This window comes from Dunckerocampus dactyliophorus, chromosome 2 (assembly GCF_027744805.1).
Source record: "Dunckerocampus dactyliophorus isolate RoL2022-P2 chromosome 2, RoL_Ddac_1.1, whole genome shotgun sequence".
NCBI lineage: Eukaryota > Metazoa > Chordata > Actinopteri > Syngnathiformes > Syngnathidae > Dunckerocampus > Dunckerocampus dactyliophorus.
Window position 1 is genome coordinate 50,922,534 of NC_072820.1, and position 21,833 is coordinate 50,944,366.

The 21,833-nt window shown below is 42.6% G+C and overlaps 2 protein-coding genes across 2 annotated transcripts in view; both read right to left on the minus strand.

Annotated features, from left to right (window-relative positions):
* Window positions 1-16,194, minus strand: part of LOC129177333 (myosin-7) — a 29,346-nt gene extending 13,152 nt beyond the window's left edge. Inside the window, exons 1-20 of the mRNA XM_054768323.1 lie at window positions 15,671-16,194; window positions 15,563-15,601; window positions 15,268-15,482; window positions 14,260-14,403; window positions 13,993-14,149; window positions 13,868-13,895; window positions 11,397-11,502; window positions 11,235-11,327; window positions 11,089-11,152; window positions 10,906-11,004; window positions 10,731-10,834; window positions 8,600-8,738; window positions 8,402-8,520; window positions 7,973-8,122; window positions 7,720-7,890; window positions 7,341-7,650; window positions 7,173-7,246; window positions 2,133-2,338; window positions 1,920-2,043; window positions 300-436 (exon numbers count right to left, since the gene is read on the minus strand). Of these exons, the coding sequence (XP_054624298.1) occupies window positions 300-436; window positions 1,920-2,043; window positions 2,133-2,338; window positions 7,173-7,246; window positions 7,341-7,650; window positions 7,720-7,890; window positions 7,973-8,122; window positions 8,402-8,520; window positions 8,600-8,738; window positions 10,731-10,834; window positions 10,906-11,004; window positions 11,089-11,152; window positions 11,235-11,327; window positions 11,397-11,502; window positions 13,868-13,895; window positions 13,993-14,149; window positions 14,260-14,403; window positions 15,268-15,468 (2,426 nt within the window). The 5' untranslated portion in view covers window positions 15,469-15,482; window positions 15,563-15,601; window positions 15,671-16,194. The remainder of the gene's footprint in view (window positions 1-299; window positions 437-1,919; window positions 2,044-2,132; window positions 2,339-7,172; window positions 7,247-7,340; window positions 7,651-7,719; window positions 7,891-7,972; window positions 8,123-8,401; window positions 8,521-8,599; window positions 8,739-10,730; window positions 10,835-10,905; window positions 11,005-11,088; window positions 11,153-11,234; window positions 11,328-11,396; window positions 11,503-13,867; window positions 13,896-13,992; window positions 14,150-14,259; window positions 14,404-15,267; window positions 15,483-15,562; window positions 15,602-15,670) is intronic.
* Window positions 16,195-18,123: 1,929 nt separating this feature from the next.
* LOC129177331 (myosin-7-like) overlaps window positions 18,124-21,833 on the minus strand; it is a 38,517-nt gene continuing 34,807 nt past the window's right edge. Inside the window, exon 38 of the mRNA XM_054768321.1 lies at window positions 18,124-21,817. Coding sequence (XP_054624296.1) covers window positions 21,797-21,817 — 21 coding nt within the window. The 3' untranslated portion in view covers window positions 18,124-21,796. The remainder of the gene's footprint in view (window positions 21,818-21,833) is intronic.

Below are 21,833 nucleotides of genomic sequence, written 5' to 3' on the forward strand. Positions count from 1 at the left end.
TTTTTTTCAGAAGGCTTTATAGGCGGAATAGGTATCACATTCTTAGCTGCCTCTTTTTAGCTGTTTTTATTTAGAAGGCTGAGAAAAGAGAAAGACGTGTGTGTTCATGTTCATTCCAAAAAAGTGCACTTTTCCTTTACGTGTGATGTGCACCCCTTAGATAAGCTCGGGGTCTGCCATAAGGTCACCATTTCTAGTAACGCTACGCCTATTTAACTGGTGTTGAATAAAATACTGGAGCCCCTCTCCCTCCAACTCCACATGTGTCTGAGCAGTTTGTCAGTACGCCACGACATTACCTCCTTTCAACAATCTTCTGGAATTCCACTCGTGCCAGTAGACCTCGTGATCGAGCCTGGATTCCAGTGATGATGAGTGACAAACGGTCATCCCTCATCTCCTCAAGTTGCCCAAGAAGACCAGCCTTGAAGAACACCTTCAGACAAATTGGACGTGAAATCATGGATTACATTTTATATAGCGCCTTTTTCAGAGGCACAGAAAGTGCTGCACAGTGAAGAGAACCTAATATTCATTCACTCCTCAGTCACACACTGGTGGTGGTAATCTACATCTGTATCCTCAGCTGCCCTGGGGTAGACTGACAGAAATGTGCCTGCCAATTTGCGCCTACGGCCTCTCCGACCACCTCCAAACATTCATTCCCATGCACACACCAGTGTGGGCAGCACTGGAGGCAAGGTGGGTGAAGTCATGCCCAGGTACACAACGGTCAACCTTTCAGGTTTCTGGACGACCTGCTCTACCTCCTGTGCCAATGCCGGCAAAATAAATATAAAGGGTTCCTGAAAGGAGATGCATCTCAAGGATTTTATGATAAGACATATGCTTCATTTGGTATTGTAGTGAAATGATGGATTATTTCTTTCCAAATAAGGCATTTTTATGAGTCTAATTGATTTGTGAAGGAAAAGTGCATTTTTTTATTTATTTTGCGTCCACAATCCTTATGTGAGACATGAACACACACGTCTTTCTCTTTTCGGTGTATTCTAAAAATGTAAAAACAAGTAAAAAGAGACAGCTAAGAATACACGCAATGGGACGCAACTAAGGTCTTTTATGTTTTTTGCGCATGAGGCAAAAATAGGTGACGATGCAACTGCACACAAATGGATGACACTTTTAGAGCAGTTTTAAGCCATAAAAACAGCCACAAGGTAACAGGCAGTGGTATGTATTTGGATGTTTTTTGTATTGTTTATGTTGGTATAGTTATTTAGATATTTGAGCTGTCAGAAAAGCAAACAATCTTTGTGTGAAAGTGAAAGTTATGCTTTAAATGTGTCTTTTCACAAAAGCTGCTTTTCTTCCTGTTTTAGTCGGGAACTGATATTTTCCTGAAACTTACCTATGTTCTACTGCTGATTACTAAACAATGGAAAAAGGTAGAAACACTCTTTTTTTCCTGATGAAAGACGGGAGTCTAATCTTTCTTTTGGTAGGTTTCATGTTTATATAACATACAACACAATATTCTGTGTGCCTTGAAAGATCAGTCCAAATGGTCTAAAATGGCCGCTACTGAAGCGGTTGTCTTTGGAAAAATGGCTGGGATGAATGAGTTAATATCGGCCTTTCTAGACGGAATACGTGTGTCCCATTACGTGCATTCATTAGCTCGCTCTTTTGGTCTGTTTTTACAGTATATCTTCAGAACGTACAGAAAAGAGAAAGACGTGTTCACATAAGGATTGTGGATGATGGGCAAAATTCCAAAAAATGTGCACTTTTCCTTGAAGACCATATCTTGTAAGCAACTTCTGTGTTGTTTTTCTTGCATTAACCCTAAAATAATAGATGCATCTTTCTCAAATCAGTTGTGTAGTAATGATCTGTTTAGCGTCTGTGCTTAAACTGTGTGTACTTTTCTTTTGATGGGTCTATTAATTACTTACCTTCGTATGTCCAAACTTGTATTGATTATGGTCAATGTCCAAAGACCCAAGGAGTTTCTCAGCCCCCTTCTTACTGTCAATAAACTGACCCTCTGGTATAGCAGCAGGATTCAGGATGCGATATCTGGAAATTTAATGGATGACATATTTAGCAAAAATCCAAATATAATTACAAATTAATTTTAAAAAATACATATTATGTAAATATGATACCTCTGTTTAAAATCTCCGTAGAGGATCCGGTTGGGGAAGCCCTTCCTGCAGATCCTGATGCCTTCCAGCACGCCGTTACAGCGCAGCTGGTGCATCACCAGAGGGTTCTCCATGGCTCCAGGAGTCTTGGTCTCATTGGGGATGATGCAGCGTACAAAGTGGGGGTGAGTAGACCTCAAGTTGGTCATCAGCTTGTTCAGGTTCTCCTGAGAAGAAGGTGACACGATGTGTTCAACACCTTCAATTATATGACAACTGTTAGTAAGTTTGTAAGCAGTCGACACACTCTGGTCCATATTTTGACGCCATGGGTTTCATGGCAGGGCCTGATCCTTAAAGCATAGTTATACAATCTTTTTCTTTTTCTTTTTTTTTTACCCCTGTCCTGTCCAGCCTTTAAAGCAGATAGAACTGTACATCTAAATGCCGTCAAGTGCTCAACAGATTTACTCTGCCAGGGAGAAGTGTGATACACAATTCCCCTGTTATACAGAAATTATTTGACTTTGATGCTTGTTATTAAGCATATTTGGATCGACTGGACCGGAGCAGGAGGGGACAGAGAAGAAGAGAAAAGAAAACGGGGGGGTGCGGGGATGAGAGAGGGACAAAAAAAAAAGAGAGACAAGGACAACAGCAACAACAACAATTGTGACAACAAGAACAGAACAACAGAAACATACAGAACGACATCAGCAAATAAATTTCTGTGACAACTATAAAGACGAACAAGGACTTAAGGACAAAACAATATCAACAACCACAATGACAACGCTGTCAATGACAATCACACATAATAGTAGTCATGAAATGATGAACTATGATAGTGATCACAATGATAATACTGCATTGAAACAGTCACACATAATTGTAGTCATGAAATGATGAACTATGATAGTGATCACAATGATAATACTGCATTGAAACAGTCACACATAATAGTAGTCATGAAATGATGAATTATGATAGTGATCACAATGACAATACTGCATTGAAACAGTCACACATAATTGTAGTAATGAAATGATTATCCATGATAGTGAACAGAATGATAATTACTGTAATGCACATCATTGTAAAAAAAACTATAGTCATACTGCTGATATCACCGTCGCTGTAATAAAACCAACAACATAATAACACCCTGGTTAACTCAGTGAGTAATGTGGGGAAGTACGTATGTACTGTGAGTGTGCATATGTACAGGTATCTCTGTATGTGGGGAAGACTTCATATATATATAAGGTGCAAGAATGTGTGGGTGTGTAATTGTCACTGAGAATGCATGAAAGGAAAGGGGCCGCACTCCACCTTCCAGAGACCCCCACCCTAAATAGCCAGGCCGAGCCCCCGCTGCCAGAAGGCCACCAGGCCCACAGGGGCAGGCAGCACAAAGATCAGTGCCCCAAGAGCCAGCCCAGAGAGCCCTCCCCCCCGGGAAGACCAGCCAAAGACAGGGCGCCGGCGGGCCGGAGGACAGCCAACCCCTGAGGCCAGCGAGAGATCACACCCCACAAAGGTAGACGAGTACAGGCAGGCCCAGAGACGCCCCCACAACCGGAAAGAAGCCCGCCCACGCCAGAAGCGAACCCCCCAAGGGAGCGGACACCCCCCACCCACCCGACGGAGGCACGGGCGGCAGAGATGTATCACCCAGCACCCGACCCCAAGGAGCAAACCCCTGTATGCCCTCCTCCCCCAAAATAAATACACTCACGCACGCACATACACACTCCTACACACCCAGGCGCGCGCACACACACACACACGCACGCACGCACACGCACGCACGCGCGCACACACACACACACACACACGCGCGCGCGTGCGCACACACGCAGTGGTCGACTGCCCGACACCCGGAAGCCCCGCCCTATCGCTCGTTGGTAACCCAAGGAGCAGCGGAGCCGGGGACCCCGGGGTCCCAGACATACAATCCAGAACCCAGGCGCGGAGAGCGTGGACCGCCGGGGAGCAGGAAGACACCAGGCCACACCCTCCCAATGGTAGGACGCCGCCAGCAAGGCAGACAGAGGAGTCAGTGAGGAGGAAAGCGGGAAACTGAGCAAACGGGCGGGAAAACGGGAAAGCAGCCAGGCGAACCACCACACAGCGCCAACTGACACCCGCGGGCCAGCAAACCCCGGAGAGGGAGCGGGAGCACCGCACCCCAAGCCGCAGGGAGGCCAAGCACCAGAGCCGAGAAGGCGAGACCAGCAGCAGACCAGCCGACGGACCCCACCAACCACCAGAAGCCAAACCAGCCAAATGCCACCAGAGCCGACAGCGCACCACCCGCCCACCGGAGCCCCACCCCCGACAAGCCCGCAGACAGACCGGGGGAGGCGAGGACACAGACAGAAGCCCAGCAGAGCACAAAGCGCAACACCAACAAACGCCCAAGTGCCCGGCAGAGCACAACCCCCCCAGTGGGCCCGGCCCCAGGGCACACCTGAGGGGTGTATCTGTGTGCATGTATATGATAGGGGTGTATGTGGATGATAGCTAATGATGCAATTAAAATCGGGGGACAGCGGCCGCTCGGAGCGCCCCTCATCTGACCAGCCCCCCCAAACCCTAAGTGTCTACTCTGCGATTAAAATTGGGGGCAACAGGTCAGTGGCACCCCAGGGGCAAAGGAGCCCCGCAAGGCAGCTCCTCACGCCCGACCGTAGGCCACCCCCCAAAGTCCTATATGTATGTGAAGTGGCGCAGTGGAACAGGAAGGACGAGGGCCCCATACCCCAATGCCACCCAAAACGAGCAGTGGGGGACACATGACCGACTGGCCACCCACCACAGCCCAGGCTTGGGCGAACCACAGGCCGCAGGACACAGCACAGGCCCTACCCGTCGCGTCAGGACGCCCAGTCGGGCCCACCCAACTCCCCAGAGGCGATACCCCCAGCGCCCCCCAACACTGGAGCCCCACCGGAGGTAGCGTCCACAGCGCCACCCCCAAACCGCCAAACACCACGGACCAGCCACACGCCCCAAGGCAGATCCGACCGCCACCAGGACAGCGGGAACCGCGCCCGTGCGCCCCCCGCATACCACCACGGCCGGCCGGCAAGGGAGCAACACTACGACGACCACAAGAGCACCGGACCCCACATAGAGCGGAGCACGGCCACACCCACGAAGCACGCAAGCCAGAGGCGCCAGGGAGGGACCCCGAGCCCAAACCGCACATCCGCGACCCCCACCTCCACGCCCCCAATCACCCAGGGGACAGCCACAGGCGCCGGAGGACAACAAGCAGCTCCCACCTGTCACACATACACCACACACATAAATCGGTAAAATAAAATAAAAATAAAATAGATTAAATTAAATTTAAAAAAAATAAAAAGGGGCAACCCAACCCACCCTCCCCCACCTACCAGCCTCCCCAGGCAGGCAGCCCACCCCCGCCCGCCTCCGAGGTACCAGGGCCACCCAGCGACCAGGACCACACCCCATGCCAGATGAACGAGACCCCCAGGGGCAGAGACAGACGCCCTCACCCCCCCGAGAGTCAGGTCAGGGAATTAATTATTGGTGCCCATATAGACTGAAATTCTGACATTTGTTCTTTAGATTCAGCAGACATTCTCTCCATAGCTATATGATCTAACAAAAGATTTTTGTAAAGAGCTATGTTCACTTTCTTCCTTGATTTCCAATTGATGAGAATGGTTTTCTTGGCGATGCTTAATGCAGTGATGAGAAGCTGTGTTTGGTTTGTTTCTACATCAACACAATTTTTTTCACGTATTTGGACGTGTTCTGGGTTCATCAGAACCTGTTGATGTGGAAATGCCATTGGAGAAACTTGTTTTTGGAAACTGGAGGTCTCAAGCTCCAGCAAATAGTCACAAACATACTTTGTTCTTCTAGTAAATCTAGTTCTAGTTCTAGTTGTCCCAAGACCTGAAGGATCGTAGGAGTGCAGCAGATTAGGTACAGTACACCAAGTCCTTCCACCTCTCTCCATCTTTGGCGGTGTCCAGGAGCTGGTAGAATGGCACGTATGTACATGTCTTGATGTTATCTCTCCAATTCATTCTAGGGTGTCCTCGTCTTTGCATTCCTTTGTTTGTGCAAGGCTTGATGTTGATGCGAAACCAGGAAAGTTTGCGCTCTTTTACAATTTGAAGAAAATGTTTGTGGGTTCCAATGACTGCAGTTATCAAATTTCCGGAAGTGACGTCATCGGGGAGACACCTCTCAGCTAAAGCAGAGTAAACAAATGCTTCTTGAGGCAGATGGTGGACTTGGTTCAGTATATTTTTCATCCAAATAGAAGTCATGCCAAAATGTTGTGTTTCTTTGGCTTGAAAGTCTGCTATAAAGCATTTTGAAAAAGGATGCTATTTCACCGATACACAGGAAAAAAACGACCACTACATCAAAGTTGCCACAGATCAGAGTAAGTCATGTCTTGTTTACATGTCTTCTAAACACTATTCCATGATAGCGACAAGGCTGCAAAGCATTCTTCATGTTATATAAACATCTTTTCACAGTGAAACATATAGTCAAACAGGCTATAAAGACCCCTTTATGCTCATTAAGAATCCAATTTAAAACAATAATTGAAGGATAAGCAACTCCAGAGTAATTTACACTTACCATTCTGTGTTTTGAAGGTGACCGGTCTTCATCTCCAAGTTTTAAAGGCTTGAGTCCATGTTCTGAAAGTTCTTTATTTCATCTGTATTTCATCTCCAAATGTTTCTTCCCCCTCAAACATGGCTATAATCACTGTAAACATCCCCTGTTTCACACACCTCCATGTTTGTTTACCTGAGTGATAGTACCCCGATGGCGTCACTTCCGGAAATAAGGCTGAACTATGAGAGCTAGCTCATCATGGCTGCCGACATCAACAATGAATGTCATTTTTACGAATTTACCATTCGCTTTCAAAAATGGAACATTGTAGAACATAATTACTAACAATAATTAACATATGTAAGCACAGTTGGTGAATCATGTCAGGTAGCCTTTAACTGGATATGTGGTAATCAAATGATCTGATCAAGTGTCTGTACTGACCCTATGCAAGGCTGACACAGTCTGGAAGGATGAACCCTTCTTCTTCGTTCCTCCTTTTCCCTTCCCACTTTCAGCTAGAAAACAAGTGTAGTGTTGAATATAGTAAACAGAAAGAAACAAAAACAGCACAACTGGCCTCTCTCACTGTGAGCATGCAGTTATGCTTACCCGCGTCAGCCCCAGCGTAGTTAGCAAAGAGGAGCGCCAATAATTTCAGAGTAGACTTCTGGTAAAGTCCAACCACGGTCTCATTCAGAGGGTCCTTGTTCTTCACCAGCCAGTTGTTGATGTTGTAGTCAACAGTTCCGGCGTAGTGGATCAGGGCAAAATGGGCTTCTGGTTTCCCTTTGACAATTCTGGGCTTCTGGAAGTTGCTGGATTTCCCCAGGTGGTTGTCATACAGCTTAGCTTTAAAGGTGGCATCGCTGGCTTTGGGGAACATGCACTCCTCTTCAAGGATGGACATGATACCCATGGGCTGAGGAGAACACAATATGAGTTATTTGAATTCTACCGTCAATGGTAGCCTCACACAAAAGAGTCTTACCTTTTCAATCAGGTCGATACACGCCTGCAAGTCCATACCGAAATCTATGAAAGTCCATTCAATGCCCTCTTTCTTGTACTCTTCCTGCTCCAGCACAAACATGTGATGGTTGAAAAACTGTTGCAGCTTTTCATTGGTGAAGTTGATGCACAGCTGCTCAAAGGTGTTGAACTGGAACGGAAAGCAGGCACAGTTTGATAGCAGGTTTACCCTCACGTATCATTTCAGCCCACAAATAATCGACAGAGCTCACATCAAAGATCTCAAATCCAGCGATATCCAGAACACCAATGAAGTACTGGCGAGGCTGCTTGGTGTCCAGAGACTGATTGATACGGACCACCATCCATAGAAACATCTTCTCATACACCGCCTTAGACAGTGCACCAACAGCATAGTACACCTGGAAAACATATCATATTCCCTTATCTGGATTCCCTTATTCTCTAATAATGTTAAAAAGTGTATTTAGAAGGTTGCAAACAGGTTTTCTCTGCTCCAACTACCAAAATATCCCATTTATAAATAAGGAATCCTACTAAAGGGGGGGTTACTGTATTCAAAAAACCCATCCAGATACACGTGGTTGCTAGTCAGGGTAGTGTGTAACGCATGTGTTGCAAAGTTACTTACTTACTGCAAAATGGAAGCACGGCAATAAAGGACATGGAGTATGATTTACCTGCTGGACATTTTGTCCCTTGGTGACCCATTCATTCCCCACTTTAACTCTGGGATGACAGAGACCTTTGATGAGGTCAGCAGAGTTCATGCCCATCAGGTAAGCAACTTTATCAGCATCTGAGAAATTACAAACACAAGCAATTCTGAACTGTTTTTGCTTTCTTTTTTGGACACGTGTTGCGGGATTTCTCCTCACCTTCGGTGCCATCAGCCTCCGCTTGCTCCTCACGCTGCTTGTTCTTGAACTTCATGTTACCGTAGTGCATGATGGCGCCTGTCAGCTTGTAAATGCCATTCTTCTCCTCTTGGGTGAAGCCCAGCACATCGAAGGCATCCTGAGGTCAATATAGGGTTATTATTTGTCATGAAATCATGGGGATGGGCTTGTGTTCATCCTTTGGGCAGTACCGTATTTTCCAGCGACTTACAGTATCTATAAAAAATATTGAAATAATTGATGTGACTGTAAGCAATGTGCAGCAGTGTTGTTCTGTGAGGACACTATGTCTACTTGGAGATTGTAGCTGCTGCGTCAGCCACTGACTAACTAAATACAAACGTATGATTTTTATGATCTATTTTCATTCATTTGTCAATACAAAAACAAAGTTTTGGTGTTAAAAAACGGCGGTTTGATACGTTCCTACGCACCGGGATGCATCACGTCACGTATTCAAAGTGTTATTGTGTCCATATACTTACTAAAATGTGACTTATTTCAGCTTTAGTTTGTCTCCTTGTTGGTGTAAACTGGCTTCGTCTTCTTCTCTTGTGAATTTAATGTTGTTCCGAGCGCCGCCATGACACTCCTCCAAATAACAGTCCATCATCAATCCCAATAAATGCTACTTTTAGTCCAGTGCGACTTATATGTTTTTTTTCCCCTTCATGACCCATTTTTGACTGATGGCACTTACACTCCAGAGCGACTTGTAGTCTGAAAGATTCAGTAATTGATGTCATTTTCCTTCTCAGCTAGTTTCACCATCTTGGTTGAACACAAACATCATACTGAGAGATGCTTATTTATTTTAGTTGCTTTATTGGCTACATCAAAGGCCAAACTTGGAGAAACAGCTCTTAGTGCATGGGGGTCCAAAGTGCGGCCTGGGGGCCAAACGGACCGCAGCTGTTTTTTAATGGCTAGAGGTCTAGAGGGTTAGGGTTAGAGTAGGATTTGCCTTAGGGTTAGAGGGTTAAGGTTAGGGTTAGGATAGGGTTAGGCTTAAGGTCAGAGGGTTAGGGTTCGAAAAAAAGGACAGAAAAAATGGGAAAAAAAGACCAGTAATTTTACAAGAATAAAGACAAAATATTTTGAAAGTAAAGTCATCATATTAAGACAAAAATTTGCAGAAATGTGAAATATTAAAGGAAAAAATATGACAAATACATATATGAGAAACATATGCAATTTTTGGAAAATCAGCTTGGGAAGAAGTTATATTTAGGGATGTCCGATAATATCGGTGGGTCGATATTGGCATAAAAATGTAATATCGGTCAATATCTGTATGGGTTTTTTTCCCTATATTGAAAACCGATTTTAAAAAATGCTCTACACTTTATATATAATACTCTATATATATATATATATATATATATATATATATATATATGTGTCAAAGTGGAAGTTGCTTGAAATGTATCTTTTCACAAAAAGCTGCTTTTCTCCCTGTTTTAGTCGGGAACTGATATTTTCCTGAAACTTACCTATGTTCTACTGACGATTACTAAAGAACGCATAAAGGGAGAAACAATTTTTTTTTCCTGATGAAAGACGGGAGTGTGATGTTTGTTTTGGTAGGTTCCATGTTTATATAACATACAACACAATATTCTGTATGCCTTGAAAGATCAGTCCAAATGGTCTAGAATGGCCGCTACTGAAGGGGTTGTCTTTGAAAAATGGCTGGGATTGAATGAGTTTAAAAAAAAAAAAAAGCCCACCATGTGTACATTTGTATGTATTTATGCTACAGTAATAATATTTTTTGTGCAGGTGTTCAAATTTCACACTGTTTTCGGCAATCCTTGAACGTACCATAGTTCCTGTGAGATGCAAAAGTGAAACTTATATTCCTACACTCATTGGTGGTGAGTACCTATACATTTTGTACTTGAGAGCTTCTCGGTTAGTAATATTTTCGCAATTTGCTGATGGTCCCAAAACATAGTCCAGCTAGGAACACACCGAAATAGACAATAATATTTGAATGGTCCTGTAGCTGTACTACCAATGTACCACTTTAAAGTGTTACTCTGGCTATGAAAGTTCATCCAAATCCATGTGGAACAAGCAAGACTTCGACTGTGGCGTTCCCACTCACATCAGTGGCCATGAGCTCCTCAGAGTCGTTGATGGAGGCCACGGTTGTTTCTCCTTGGGAGATGAAGGCGTAGTCGTAGGGGTTGTTGGTGATGAGCAGCATCTCTAAAAGGCAAAACAACTTGTTATTTCTTTGTATCATACACAAAGAGTCCATGATCTTCATTTGGACTGACCTAAAAGCTCAGGTTTTCTCTGTGACAGAATCTGATAAAAGATGTGGTAGTCTCTCTCAGCCTTCAGCTGAAAGGTGACACGGGACTTCTCCAGCAGATCTTCAAACAAATACAATACGTCAGTTGGTGGTGCAAAAAAACAACAAAAAAAAACAACAAAAAATCCAAATTGGCGGTACCTACATGTCTCAATATCAGCCGATGCCAGCTTTCCACTGGCTGCAAAGTGGATTCGGATGAATTTGCCCTGGTGGAACAAAACACATGGTAAAAGTGCACGTGTCCTTCAGCGATGCTAACAGACACAAACATTGCAAAGTCCAACGTACAAATCTGGAAGAGTTGTCATTCCTGATGGTCTTGGCGTTGCCAAAGGCCTCCAGAGCCGGATTAGCCTGGATGATTTGATCCTCCAGGGTACCCTAAACGTACGACAGTGTTACATTTTTCATCCAGGAGATAGGTGGCTCTTTTCAAATCAGGTTAGAAACCTTCTTCTCAGAGCCTGTGTCTTTCTTCCCACTGCCGGCTGCGATGCTGGCAAAATACTGGATGACTCGTTTGGTGTTGACAGTCTTCCCAGCACCAGATTCTCCACTATGGAAACAAAACATTCAGTTTGGTAAATAGTGTTTGCTAGTGTATTATACATAGGGCCGTCAAAAACAGAACTTATTTCCTTCATGACATTAGAAATCATGGCAAGCCGCACACGGAGGCAAGTCGTAGCGCCCCCACGGATGTACACGCTCGTTTTACTCGATTGCTACCTTAACACATCCACAGCAGCGCTCAGTTCCAGCACCATATACGTATCTCCAACTCAAACACACGCCTATCCTCGGAGCAACACATCCTTTTTCTCAGGGTACATTCACAGACGCTCATAGGAGCTTACAAAAGCAGCTCATAGGAGACCACTGGGCATTAGTGAGTAAATATAGCGCTTTTGTATCTTCAAGGTACGCAAAGCGCTTTGACCATGTTTACCTACTGATGACGCAGCAACTGTGGGTTCAGCATCTTGGCCAAGGATATTTAAACATGGTCACAGGAGAACCAGCAACCTTCAGCTTGGGAGACGACCACTCTACCGCCTGAGCCACGGCACCCCTAGCGACACCTAGTTTTACTAGTCTTACTCTACTGCCTTTGAAAAGTGCAATACCTTTCTAAACACCTGCAACTCGAGCTCCTATAGCAGGGGGCCAATTTAGCCCATGGCTTGTTTTTTTTATTGGCCCGGGAGCACATTCTAAAAATATCTTTTATAAAATAGTCAGAGAAATAATGTTGGAATCTAATGACATAAAGTTGTAATATTATGAGAGTAATGTCATATTTTGAGGGAAAATGGCGTCATTTTAGCAGCATAAATAAATAAATAAATATTAAAGAAAAACAATTTTTTTAAGCCGGGACATTTTGAGGAACAAAAAAAACATTGAATAAAATTGGAGGGCTTTTTAAAAAAAAATTAGGTTGCAGAAAAAGTTACAATGTTATGAGAATAACATGAAAATATTATGGAAATAAAGTCATAATGTTACAAAAAGAACATTTGCAAGAAGAAAGATGAAATGATAGTTGTAAAATTAAACAAAAAAAGAACAGCAGAAAGAGAAAAAACAGATAAAGAAAACAAAACTAACAAATAAAACAGCAAAAGTGGAAAAGAATTAGCAGAAATGTTACGGGAATAAAGTGAAAATATTAAGAGAGAAAAGGTGTAGTCTAAAAAAGAAAAGTTGCAGTTTTATGAGGATAAATTTGTAATATTACATGGAAAAATAAAATCATTTTAGTAGCATACTAGAAATATTAAAGAACAAATATGTTATTTTTAAAAATTGTATTATGAGAAACAAACAAAAACTAAATAAAGTTGTAATATTTGGTAAGTTAAAAAATTATGTAATTCTAATACAATAGTTTAAATATTCAAGAAAAAAATGTAATCATTTTCAAACTTGTATTATGTGAAATAAACTAAACAAAACAAAGTTGTCATTTTTGGAAAATTAGGTGGGCAAAAAAAGTTCTAACTCTATTGGAATGAGATCATAATATTATGAGAAGAATATTTATGAAGATTATATAAAAAGAAAGCTGAAATATTTGGAAAATTTAAGAAAATGGGGAAGAAAAAGTGAAGTTGATTTTACTAATAGGCTTTTTCACCTACACGACAAAGCCGAGATGCAGTTTTTCTTGAACTATATAGAACTTTCTTAGCATATGTACATCTCCAAGTGGACCCCACCGTGATAACTGAATTTCTTTATTTCTAAATGGAATATTTTGGTAGTTAGAGCATAGAAAGTCTGTTTATGACCATCTAAATATGCTTTTTAACAATTTCAGAGTCCTCTAGAGCAGGGGTCACCAACGTGGTGCCCGCGGGCACCAGGTAGCCCCCACGGCCACATGAGGTGCCCGCAAGCCTGCTTTTCATTCAGGTGTTCAGTTAATAATGAAAGAACAGTAGAAAGAAATGCATTGTGAAATACAACATGTGAGTTGTGGACACCAGCATTTTGTTCATGTTCTGGTAAAACAAGCATATTCGCTTTGTTTGGCTTTAAAATAAGCTCTGAAAATAAATGTTACAAAAATGAGTAACTATTGGACATTTTCATTTTGTAAAAGTAGCTCTCACAAGGAAAAACCTTGGTGACCCCTGGTCTAGACACCCGTATTACCCAATATAGTAGACATAATAAGAGAAAATAAGACATTAATAAGACTTGTGCTCGTGTGTGTTGCTGTAAATGTGTTCCTGTGCTTGGGGAGCTGAATGGGGGGCTGGACAGGAAGTGATGTCAGGAGTTCAGAGTTGAGTTTTAGCTTGGCGTGGGTTACAGCTGCATAGTAGCCCATGTTAGGGATTATTAAATGAATTAATTTTTAAATCGGTAGTCATTTGGCAGCCAGAATTGTAACCAAAACAACAAGGACTCACGTGATGAGAATTGACTGATTCTCTCTGTCTGGAAGGGAAAGCAAAGGAAAGGAAAAGCATTTAAGTGAACAAAACATCCTTGACGTTTGGACAATACAATTCCATGTGTGCTTGTTTCTAACTACCAGTCAGCATGTACTGGTAGGCGTTGTCAGAGATGGAGAAGATGTGAGGGGGAGCTTCACTCCTCTTCTTTCCCCTGTAGGCCACCACCACCTCCTGGTTGTAGACTGGCAGCCACTTGTAGGGGTTGACAGTGACACAGAACAGCCCGGAGTACGTCTGCCACACACAAAACAAAGGTGATGCACACTTGGACACTCCATTTGCAAAACTAAAATAGATAAAAGACAATTTATTATTGTTAGAAAAAGTGCCAAAAGAGGACTCACGTAGATCATCCACGCTGCGTAACGCTCTTTGAGGTTAAACAGCACAGCGGGCTCATGGAGGAAGGTGAACATGGCCATGTCCTCAATTTTATCAAACTTTGGCGGGTTCTGGGGGTGCACGTCACACTCCTTTACCGTCACCGTCTGTAGACACACACCTTCAGTCACGTTGGAGTACCGTGTTCAGGAATATTACATGAAATGCATTAGTTGGAATCAATATTAAATATGAGCAATAACAGAATAAGTTGCTGCGCTTTGCTTTGCAGGCCCATCACTAAATTTGTCAATTACATCACCGTAGTTACACAAAATGTATCAAAAGTATCAATAGCAACCGACCTACCTATATTTACAGTTACAGCAGAATAACATATACAGTAATAATAATAATATAAACTGTGGTATAATAGAATGGGCTTTGCAGGCCCATAATAAGTCCAGCTATCACACGTGTTCTTCTTATCAAGTGGCCCGTTTTCAACTTTGTTTGTCAACTGTGTTGCTACGGTTACACAAGGTGTGTACATTGTTTCAATAGCACACCTCCCATCAAGATCTTACCAGGAACAGCAAAATTAGTTATAATAACAATAAATATTAAGTATGAGAAATAATAAAACGGGCTGCTGTTCTATGCTTCGCAGGCCCGTAATAAGTCGAGCGATAACACGTGCTGGGGTTCGTCTAATCAACTTTCAAATTACGGCACCGCAGTTACACAAAATGTCACAAAATCTACCATCGATAGCTTTCCAGTGACAGAAGAAGAACATATGATAGTTATGATGATGAAGTATGAGAAATAACAGAATAGGCGGCTGTGCTTTGTTTTGCAGGCCCATAAGTAGAGCCACAGCTTTTTATTAGTGAGTACAATTTCCTTCATGCCGGGCTGTATTGACTGAACATGTCCACACCGAAACATAGAATGTTGGGAGGTACTTCCTCGTGCGTAGCCGTGTGCTGGCTCTCCTAGTTACTAAGCTGACCAGTAAGAGTACTGACCTTCCCCTTCTGGGTCTGAGCGGTGACTTTGTCGCCCTCGCGGCTGACGATGGATGCCTTCACGTACTCCTCATCCGTGTCAGGAACGAAACATTCCTTCTTCATGTCAAACGGACGAGTCTGAGCCTCCAGACGCTCCCTGTCTGATTTCCTCAGGTACGGGGCCGCAGCCCCAAACTCTTTCATGGCGGCGTCGCCCATTTTTTTGAAGCTTGCTTCACAAAGATGAAAGCAAACGCGTGTTCGGCATCAAGTTGCCAACAACGACATGAAAGTTCCAGTGTTGCATTCATACCTTACGTATGCCTACAGAGGAGACTGAGGTGCTGGGGTCCTGCGTGGGGGAAATACACCATGAAAAGTTAAAAGTACACAAAGGGATGCTGTAGTACTCACACCTTACCTTGAGATAGAATGGTGACCTATTGTGGCTTTCACTATCACTTCCCTTTATAAAGAAGCCCCTCTGCCATATATGGAGGATGCTGGAAGACCCAGGAATGCTATTGTGTCTGAGCTGGGTCGGGGAGGGGGTTACTGAATGGCAGAGAGCAATATAGAAATCAGGGGGTAAGACGCTTATCACTGATGGGGTCTCCTGGCCATATTAGGAGCTCATTGGGGGTGGCGATTAATCATAGGTATCCTCAAGATGCCAGGGGAACACGACTCAGTCCCTAAATAGACGCAGGGAGGAATTCTTTTGTCATCGCTCCAGCATGGAACCGCTGCTGGGGAACAATGGATGCTGTGTGAAACACGAGCATCTGTCCCGAAAACAAACTGCACAAATCATCCAGCACTGCAATCATGTAGAAATATATGTGACAACTTCTAGAAAGACAAAGAGGAAAAAAGACAGGATGCAGTTTGTCTTTTTGAAGCTTCAAGCATGTTGAAAAGTGAACAGAAAATCAATATGCTTCATTTTCAGAAGGGAAAGAGCAGATTTTGTTGCTCAAATGAACACCAGGGGTGTCCAAAGTGGATAAATACCATTTGACAAAAAAATTCATTAAAAAAAAAAGCAAAATTTGACAAATTAACAGCGAATGTACAAGAATAAACTAACACACAAATAAAACATGTTCAGTATACAGTATAATAACATCTATGTAGTATGCCGTATACCAGGGGTCACCAACGTTTGAGAGCTTGAGAGTCATACGTCATACGATCGCCTCATTTCTGTAACATTTATTTTCATAGCTTAAATCAAACCCAAACATCACCAGAACATTAACAAAATACTTGTATCCACAAATCACTTTTTGCATTTCAGAATGCATTTCTTTCTCGCTTTCTCACATTACAAAAACCTGAATGAAAAGCAGGCTTGCGGGCACCTCAAGTTGTCATGGGGGGCTACCTGGTGCCCGCGGGCACCACGTTGGTGACGCCTGCTGTATACTGTGTAGTAACATATATAACATGTACATTAACTCATTCAATCTCAGCCATTTTTCCAAAGACAACCCCTTCAGTCGCGGCCATTTTAGACCATCTGGACTGATCTTCCAAGGCACACAGAACATTGTGTTCTATGTCGATATCAACATGGAACCTACCAAAAGAAACATTACACTCCCGTCTTTCATCTGGAAAAAAATTTTGTTTCTACCTTTTTCTGTTCTTTAGTAATCAGCAGTAGAACATAGGTACGTTTCAGGAAAATATTTACAACTTTTACATTCAGAACTGAACTATGTGTGTGTGCGTTAAATGTCCCTACAATGTGTAACCTTCTGCACGCTACACTCCTCCACGCTCCCTCACTTCCTCCTTCTTGTTCATACATGCAAATGTTCCCTGTCGAGCTTTTATCAAATGCACTTCTACCACCTTGTAGCCATTTTTATGGCTTAAAAATGCTCCACAATGTTCAATGGAGAGTTGTATCATCACTTCTTTTTGCCTTATGCAAAAAAAACATAAAAGACGTATAAACACGCTGTTGGGATCGGGCCTTTGGGTTTATAAAAACGCATAAATACATCTTTGCTATTGAACGAGTTAACGGCGCAGCATCAGGAGCGACTGGGGGTTCGGGACCTTGACATGGCCAAGGGGTTGACGGAGGATCGAACCAGCAACGACCATTCTGAGGCATAATTATATTCTGTTCATGATGTTACAGATTATTATTCATTATTCGTATGTGACTGAAGTCTGTCTTGGTGTTTAAACATAGACCAAAAAAGAGTCACCCGGCAGAAAATAACCCGCTAGATATTCAAAATGTGCTATGAAGGGGTCTCAGTTACTTAGGGAGCTTAAGAGGCATGGGTGACATATTGTGTTGACTTATCATAGGAGGGCATAAACAGCAGGAGATAGCAAGTGAGGCGCTCTAAATAAAGAACGCTGGTTGGTGAGATTATCCAGGCGGCAACACAGACAGAGGTCTTCAGCAGGAGACATGCCCGAGATTCACTGAAAGGCAGCAATGATGACAAACAATACAAACTCCTGCATGGGTGACGCCAAGGTCACGGCAGAGTGCCAGTTAACAGCTCTGTTGACATGGCATTGTGTCTTTCAGGACAAAGATAACTGTGTGAAATGCCAGCTAAAAACCTTGCACTGATTGAGGAGAGCGGCCACAGAGGCGTTGCCTGCATCAAGGATCAACGGCAGCACATGTCGGCCTCACACCGCCTCACACCGCCGCCCCCAGCCGACCCCTCCATGTAAATACACGCTGTATGCCTCACATACTCACGTTCTTAAATACCTAACATGTAGCATAACAGTGCTAAGTGTTAAAAATATGTGTCTAGCTATGAAAATGGGTAAAAAATGTACTATGCTAACGTTAGCGTGCTAACACCCAGCATGATAGTGTTAAGTCTTTATATAAGTGTGTACCTATGAAAATGGATAAAAATGCTAGTATGCTAATGTTGCTAGCAATGCTAACATTAGCATGCAAACACAGAGCATGATAGCGTTAAGTGTTTATATACGTGTCTACCCATGAAAATAGCTAAAAATGATAGTATACTAATTTGGATTTTTTTTATTTTGGATCAACCCCTAAAATGTAATCAGTTCGTCCATATCCCATTTGCAACAATTCCTGAAAATGTCATCCAAATCCATCGAGAACTTTTCAAGTTATTTGGAACACAAACAGATAAACACCAGCAAAAACGCAAGCACCGCGCTGCGCTTGGCGGAGGTAAAAATGTATTTTGTCTTCCAAGCACGCCTTTTCACACATTCAGCTTTTTAACCAGGTTGAACTTGCATAGTAACAGTACTGGAGGGGCCGAGCGCCGCTAATAGCGGCCCCTTGGGAGCCGAAGAGATAAAAAAAGGTCAACAACTGCTGACAAGTGCTGAGATGATTTCCATTGGGATAAGTGAGTGGCCCTCCTACTGACAGCCGGCCTCACGTTGCCAAATGGAAGCGAGAGATTCTTTGGCCGGGGTGAAGAGCCAGTGAAGATATGGCTGATCAGAGGTCAAACTTCTACATGATTTTTATATTCTCACACGCACGTACCAACCTGTGTGGTGCTTTGGTCGCTTTCACAATTGATTTACTTTTCTGGGTTTCTTCCTGTCGCTTCATTTTTTTGTTGTTGTTATACGTTGCACAGAATCATTTAGTCATCTGTAGCGAGCACACACGGAAAAATGCTTTAGTTTTTCCTGCATCGTGATTACGTTGATGTATTTCATGGCAGTGCCATATTTGTCAGACCAAATGTGACTGAAGATGCCTCCGTTTGCGTTAGAAGATCTCTGAGTAGAGACGACTTTCCACAGACGTGACGTTCAACGGCCACCAGCAAATGGCCAAAAAAATGCGAGCACAGCAATCGCTCGTTTATGGCAGTTAATCATTTATAGACCCGACCACGATAAATGAATTCCCGTGAAGTAGGATCCCTTATTGATAAATAAAATATTTTGGTAGTTAGAGCATATTGAAACCTGTTTTCCACACCCGTTGAGAGACATTCTCTCCAACGTGTCCTGGGTGTTCCCCGAGGCCTCCATTGCCTGAACACCTCTGAACACCCCTGATCACCAAAATGATGACGATGGTTAATTGTCGATAGATGAAGTCTGGCATGTGTGTTGCTAGTGACACCTAGCGGACATCCCTTAAATCAGGGGTGTCCGAAGTGTGACTCAAGGACCATTTTTTGTCAGGCCGTGGCACATTCTAAAAATATAATGTAACAGGAAAACTCAAAAAACAGCAACAGCAAAAATGGAAACCTCAGCAATCATTAGACAAGAATAACGTCATATTGGCAGGACCGGCAAAGTCACAAAGATGGATGGCGATGGACAGGTTGGCGACCCGTGATTTAGGAGTTGAAAGGTGTTGTAGCTGTTAAACTGTCATGTTCTTCACTTGGGACGTCCCAACACTTGCAGGACTTGATGCTGTTAATCCTCAACACCTTCTTCCCTGTGCACACGTCACCTCTTTGTAAGAGGTGTGAATTGTCTTTCATTAGCTGTCAGACACCTGCTGCTTTCCTTGGGGAGTTCAGGACATGCTGTGCAACAAGAGAACCTCACACCATGACTGCCTGCAGGGGGCTTCCTCTTCTCCCCCATCTCAGTCACATCATTAGTTAGTCGAGAGCTGGTCTAATCTCGTCTAGTCGAACCCCTTAACCCTTAACCCTTAACCCTTAACCCTTAACCCTAACCAACAGACCAACATTAAAGGTGTTCTTTAATGTTGTCCAAATGTGCAAAAACTACAACTAGACTAGACTTGAATAGACTAGACCGGACTAGACTAGACTAGACCAGACCGGACTAGGCTAGACTAGACTAGACTCGACTGGACCAGACTGGACTAGACCAGACTGAATCTGACTGCAGAACGGGCAAACTGGAAGTGATGTTTTGAGGGTTTATTTTGTAAATCATCCAGATGGATTCTGTAAAAGCCTCCATGGTTGCCATTTGGAGAAAGAGTCAGGCGTTAGCAGGGATTGGCCGAGCAGCTGCGAGGGATCGAATGTGCCTTATTGGTGACCTTGAGGCCCTGCTTGACGGGATTTCATTAACTCTATTTTAAGATCGGGGGATTTGTTCTCCCCCCTCCCTGAAACTCAGACCTCCCGGCACCTCGGCTTGCGGGACGGCTTTTTCCATTCAAGCCTCGTAAAAACATTTTTGGGGGAATATTTCAAGTGCATGCTACTAGATTTTACTACTACTACAAGTACTACTACTAAAGTTTATGCTCATAAAATGGTGACTTCTTTTATATAAACATTACACATAAATCAAAGCAAATAAATAATATTGAAATATTTTTATTTTATTCTTACAAAATTACTGCAGATTTTTCCATTTATGCTGCTGTTGTGTTTTGTTTTGCAGCTTTCTTGTTTTTCTTTTTAAAAAAATAACATTTTGTTAACTCTTTGCCCTTTTTCCTCCCATTTTTGCTGCTGTTTTTCCAAAATATTGACACCTTCTTCTTAAATAATCTTTGTAAATGATGTTTACGTATGACTTTATTCCCATATTAGAAGTTTTTTCCCAAAATAATTTTCCAAAAATTACAACTTGATTGTGTTTATCATAATATCATATTGTTTATAATAATATTAGGACTTTTATTAAATGTCTTTTTAAAACATATTTCAACTCCATTCTCTAAAATGTTCAAATAATTTGTCCTCATAATATTACCAGTTCATTCTTAGCAAATTCTTTCTTCTCTTGTCGTTACAATGCGACTTTTTTCTCTTAATATTTTGACTTTATTCTCCATTTCTGCTGTTATTTTATTTACAATTTTCCAACTATTTCAGCTTTCATCTTTGCAATTTTCTTCTGGTCATTATGACTTCATTCCGATAATATGTTAACTTTATTTTCATAATATTACAACTTTTTCTGCAACCCAAATATCCAAAAATAACAGCCTGTTTGTTTCTTATAATATTAGGCTTTTATTCTCCTAAAATGACCACTTTTTCTAGTCAGATTATGTTTTTTTTCTCTTAACATTTTGACTTTATTTTTAGATTTTTGCTGTTGTTGTGTTTTGGGTTGTTTATGTTTTCTTGTTTGTCTTTTAAAAAAATACAATTTAAAATGCACACTCTTTGCTCTTTTTACCAAATATTTCAACCTTCTTCTTAAGTAATCTTTGTCAATTGTCTTTTCGTAATATTTGGACTTTTTCCCCCACCAAAGTTGATCCTAAAGTTCTGACCTGAAATAAAGAAGATATTTTTTCTTTCGTATCTCAGCTCATTACATGATTTTTCATTCCTGTCAAATGGTGACTTCATTTATCGTGACTTTTTCTTGTGAGATTGCAACTTTTTTCTCTTAATATTTTGACTTTATTCTTGTCAAGCGCTGATTTCGGTATGAGCCCGTAGCCCGAGGAGCACCTGTGCTAACTATCAGCGGACAAAATGAGGAGTCCAAGTGTTTCCTAATAATGCTTGATGATGTTTTATTCGACGCTACAGGTGGTGGATGGTGGTAGTGGAGGGGATCTACGCTGCTTCACACGGCAAGACTCCGGACTTCACTCTTCCTCAAAGCCTTTCTGTTTCAGGCGGGGG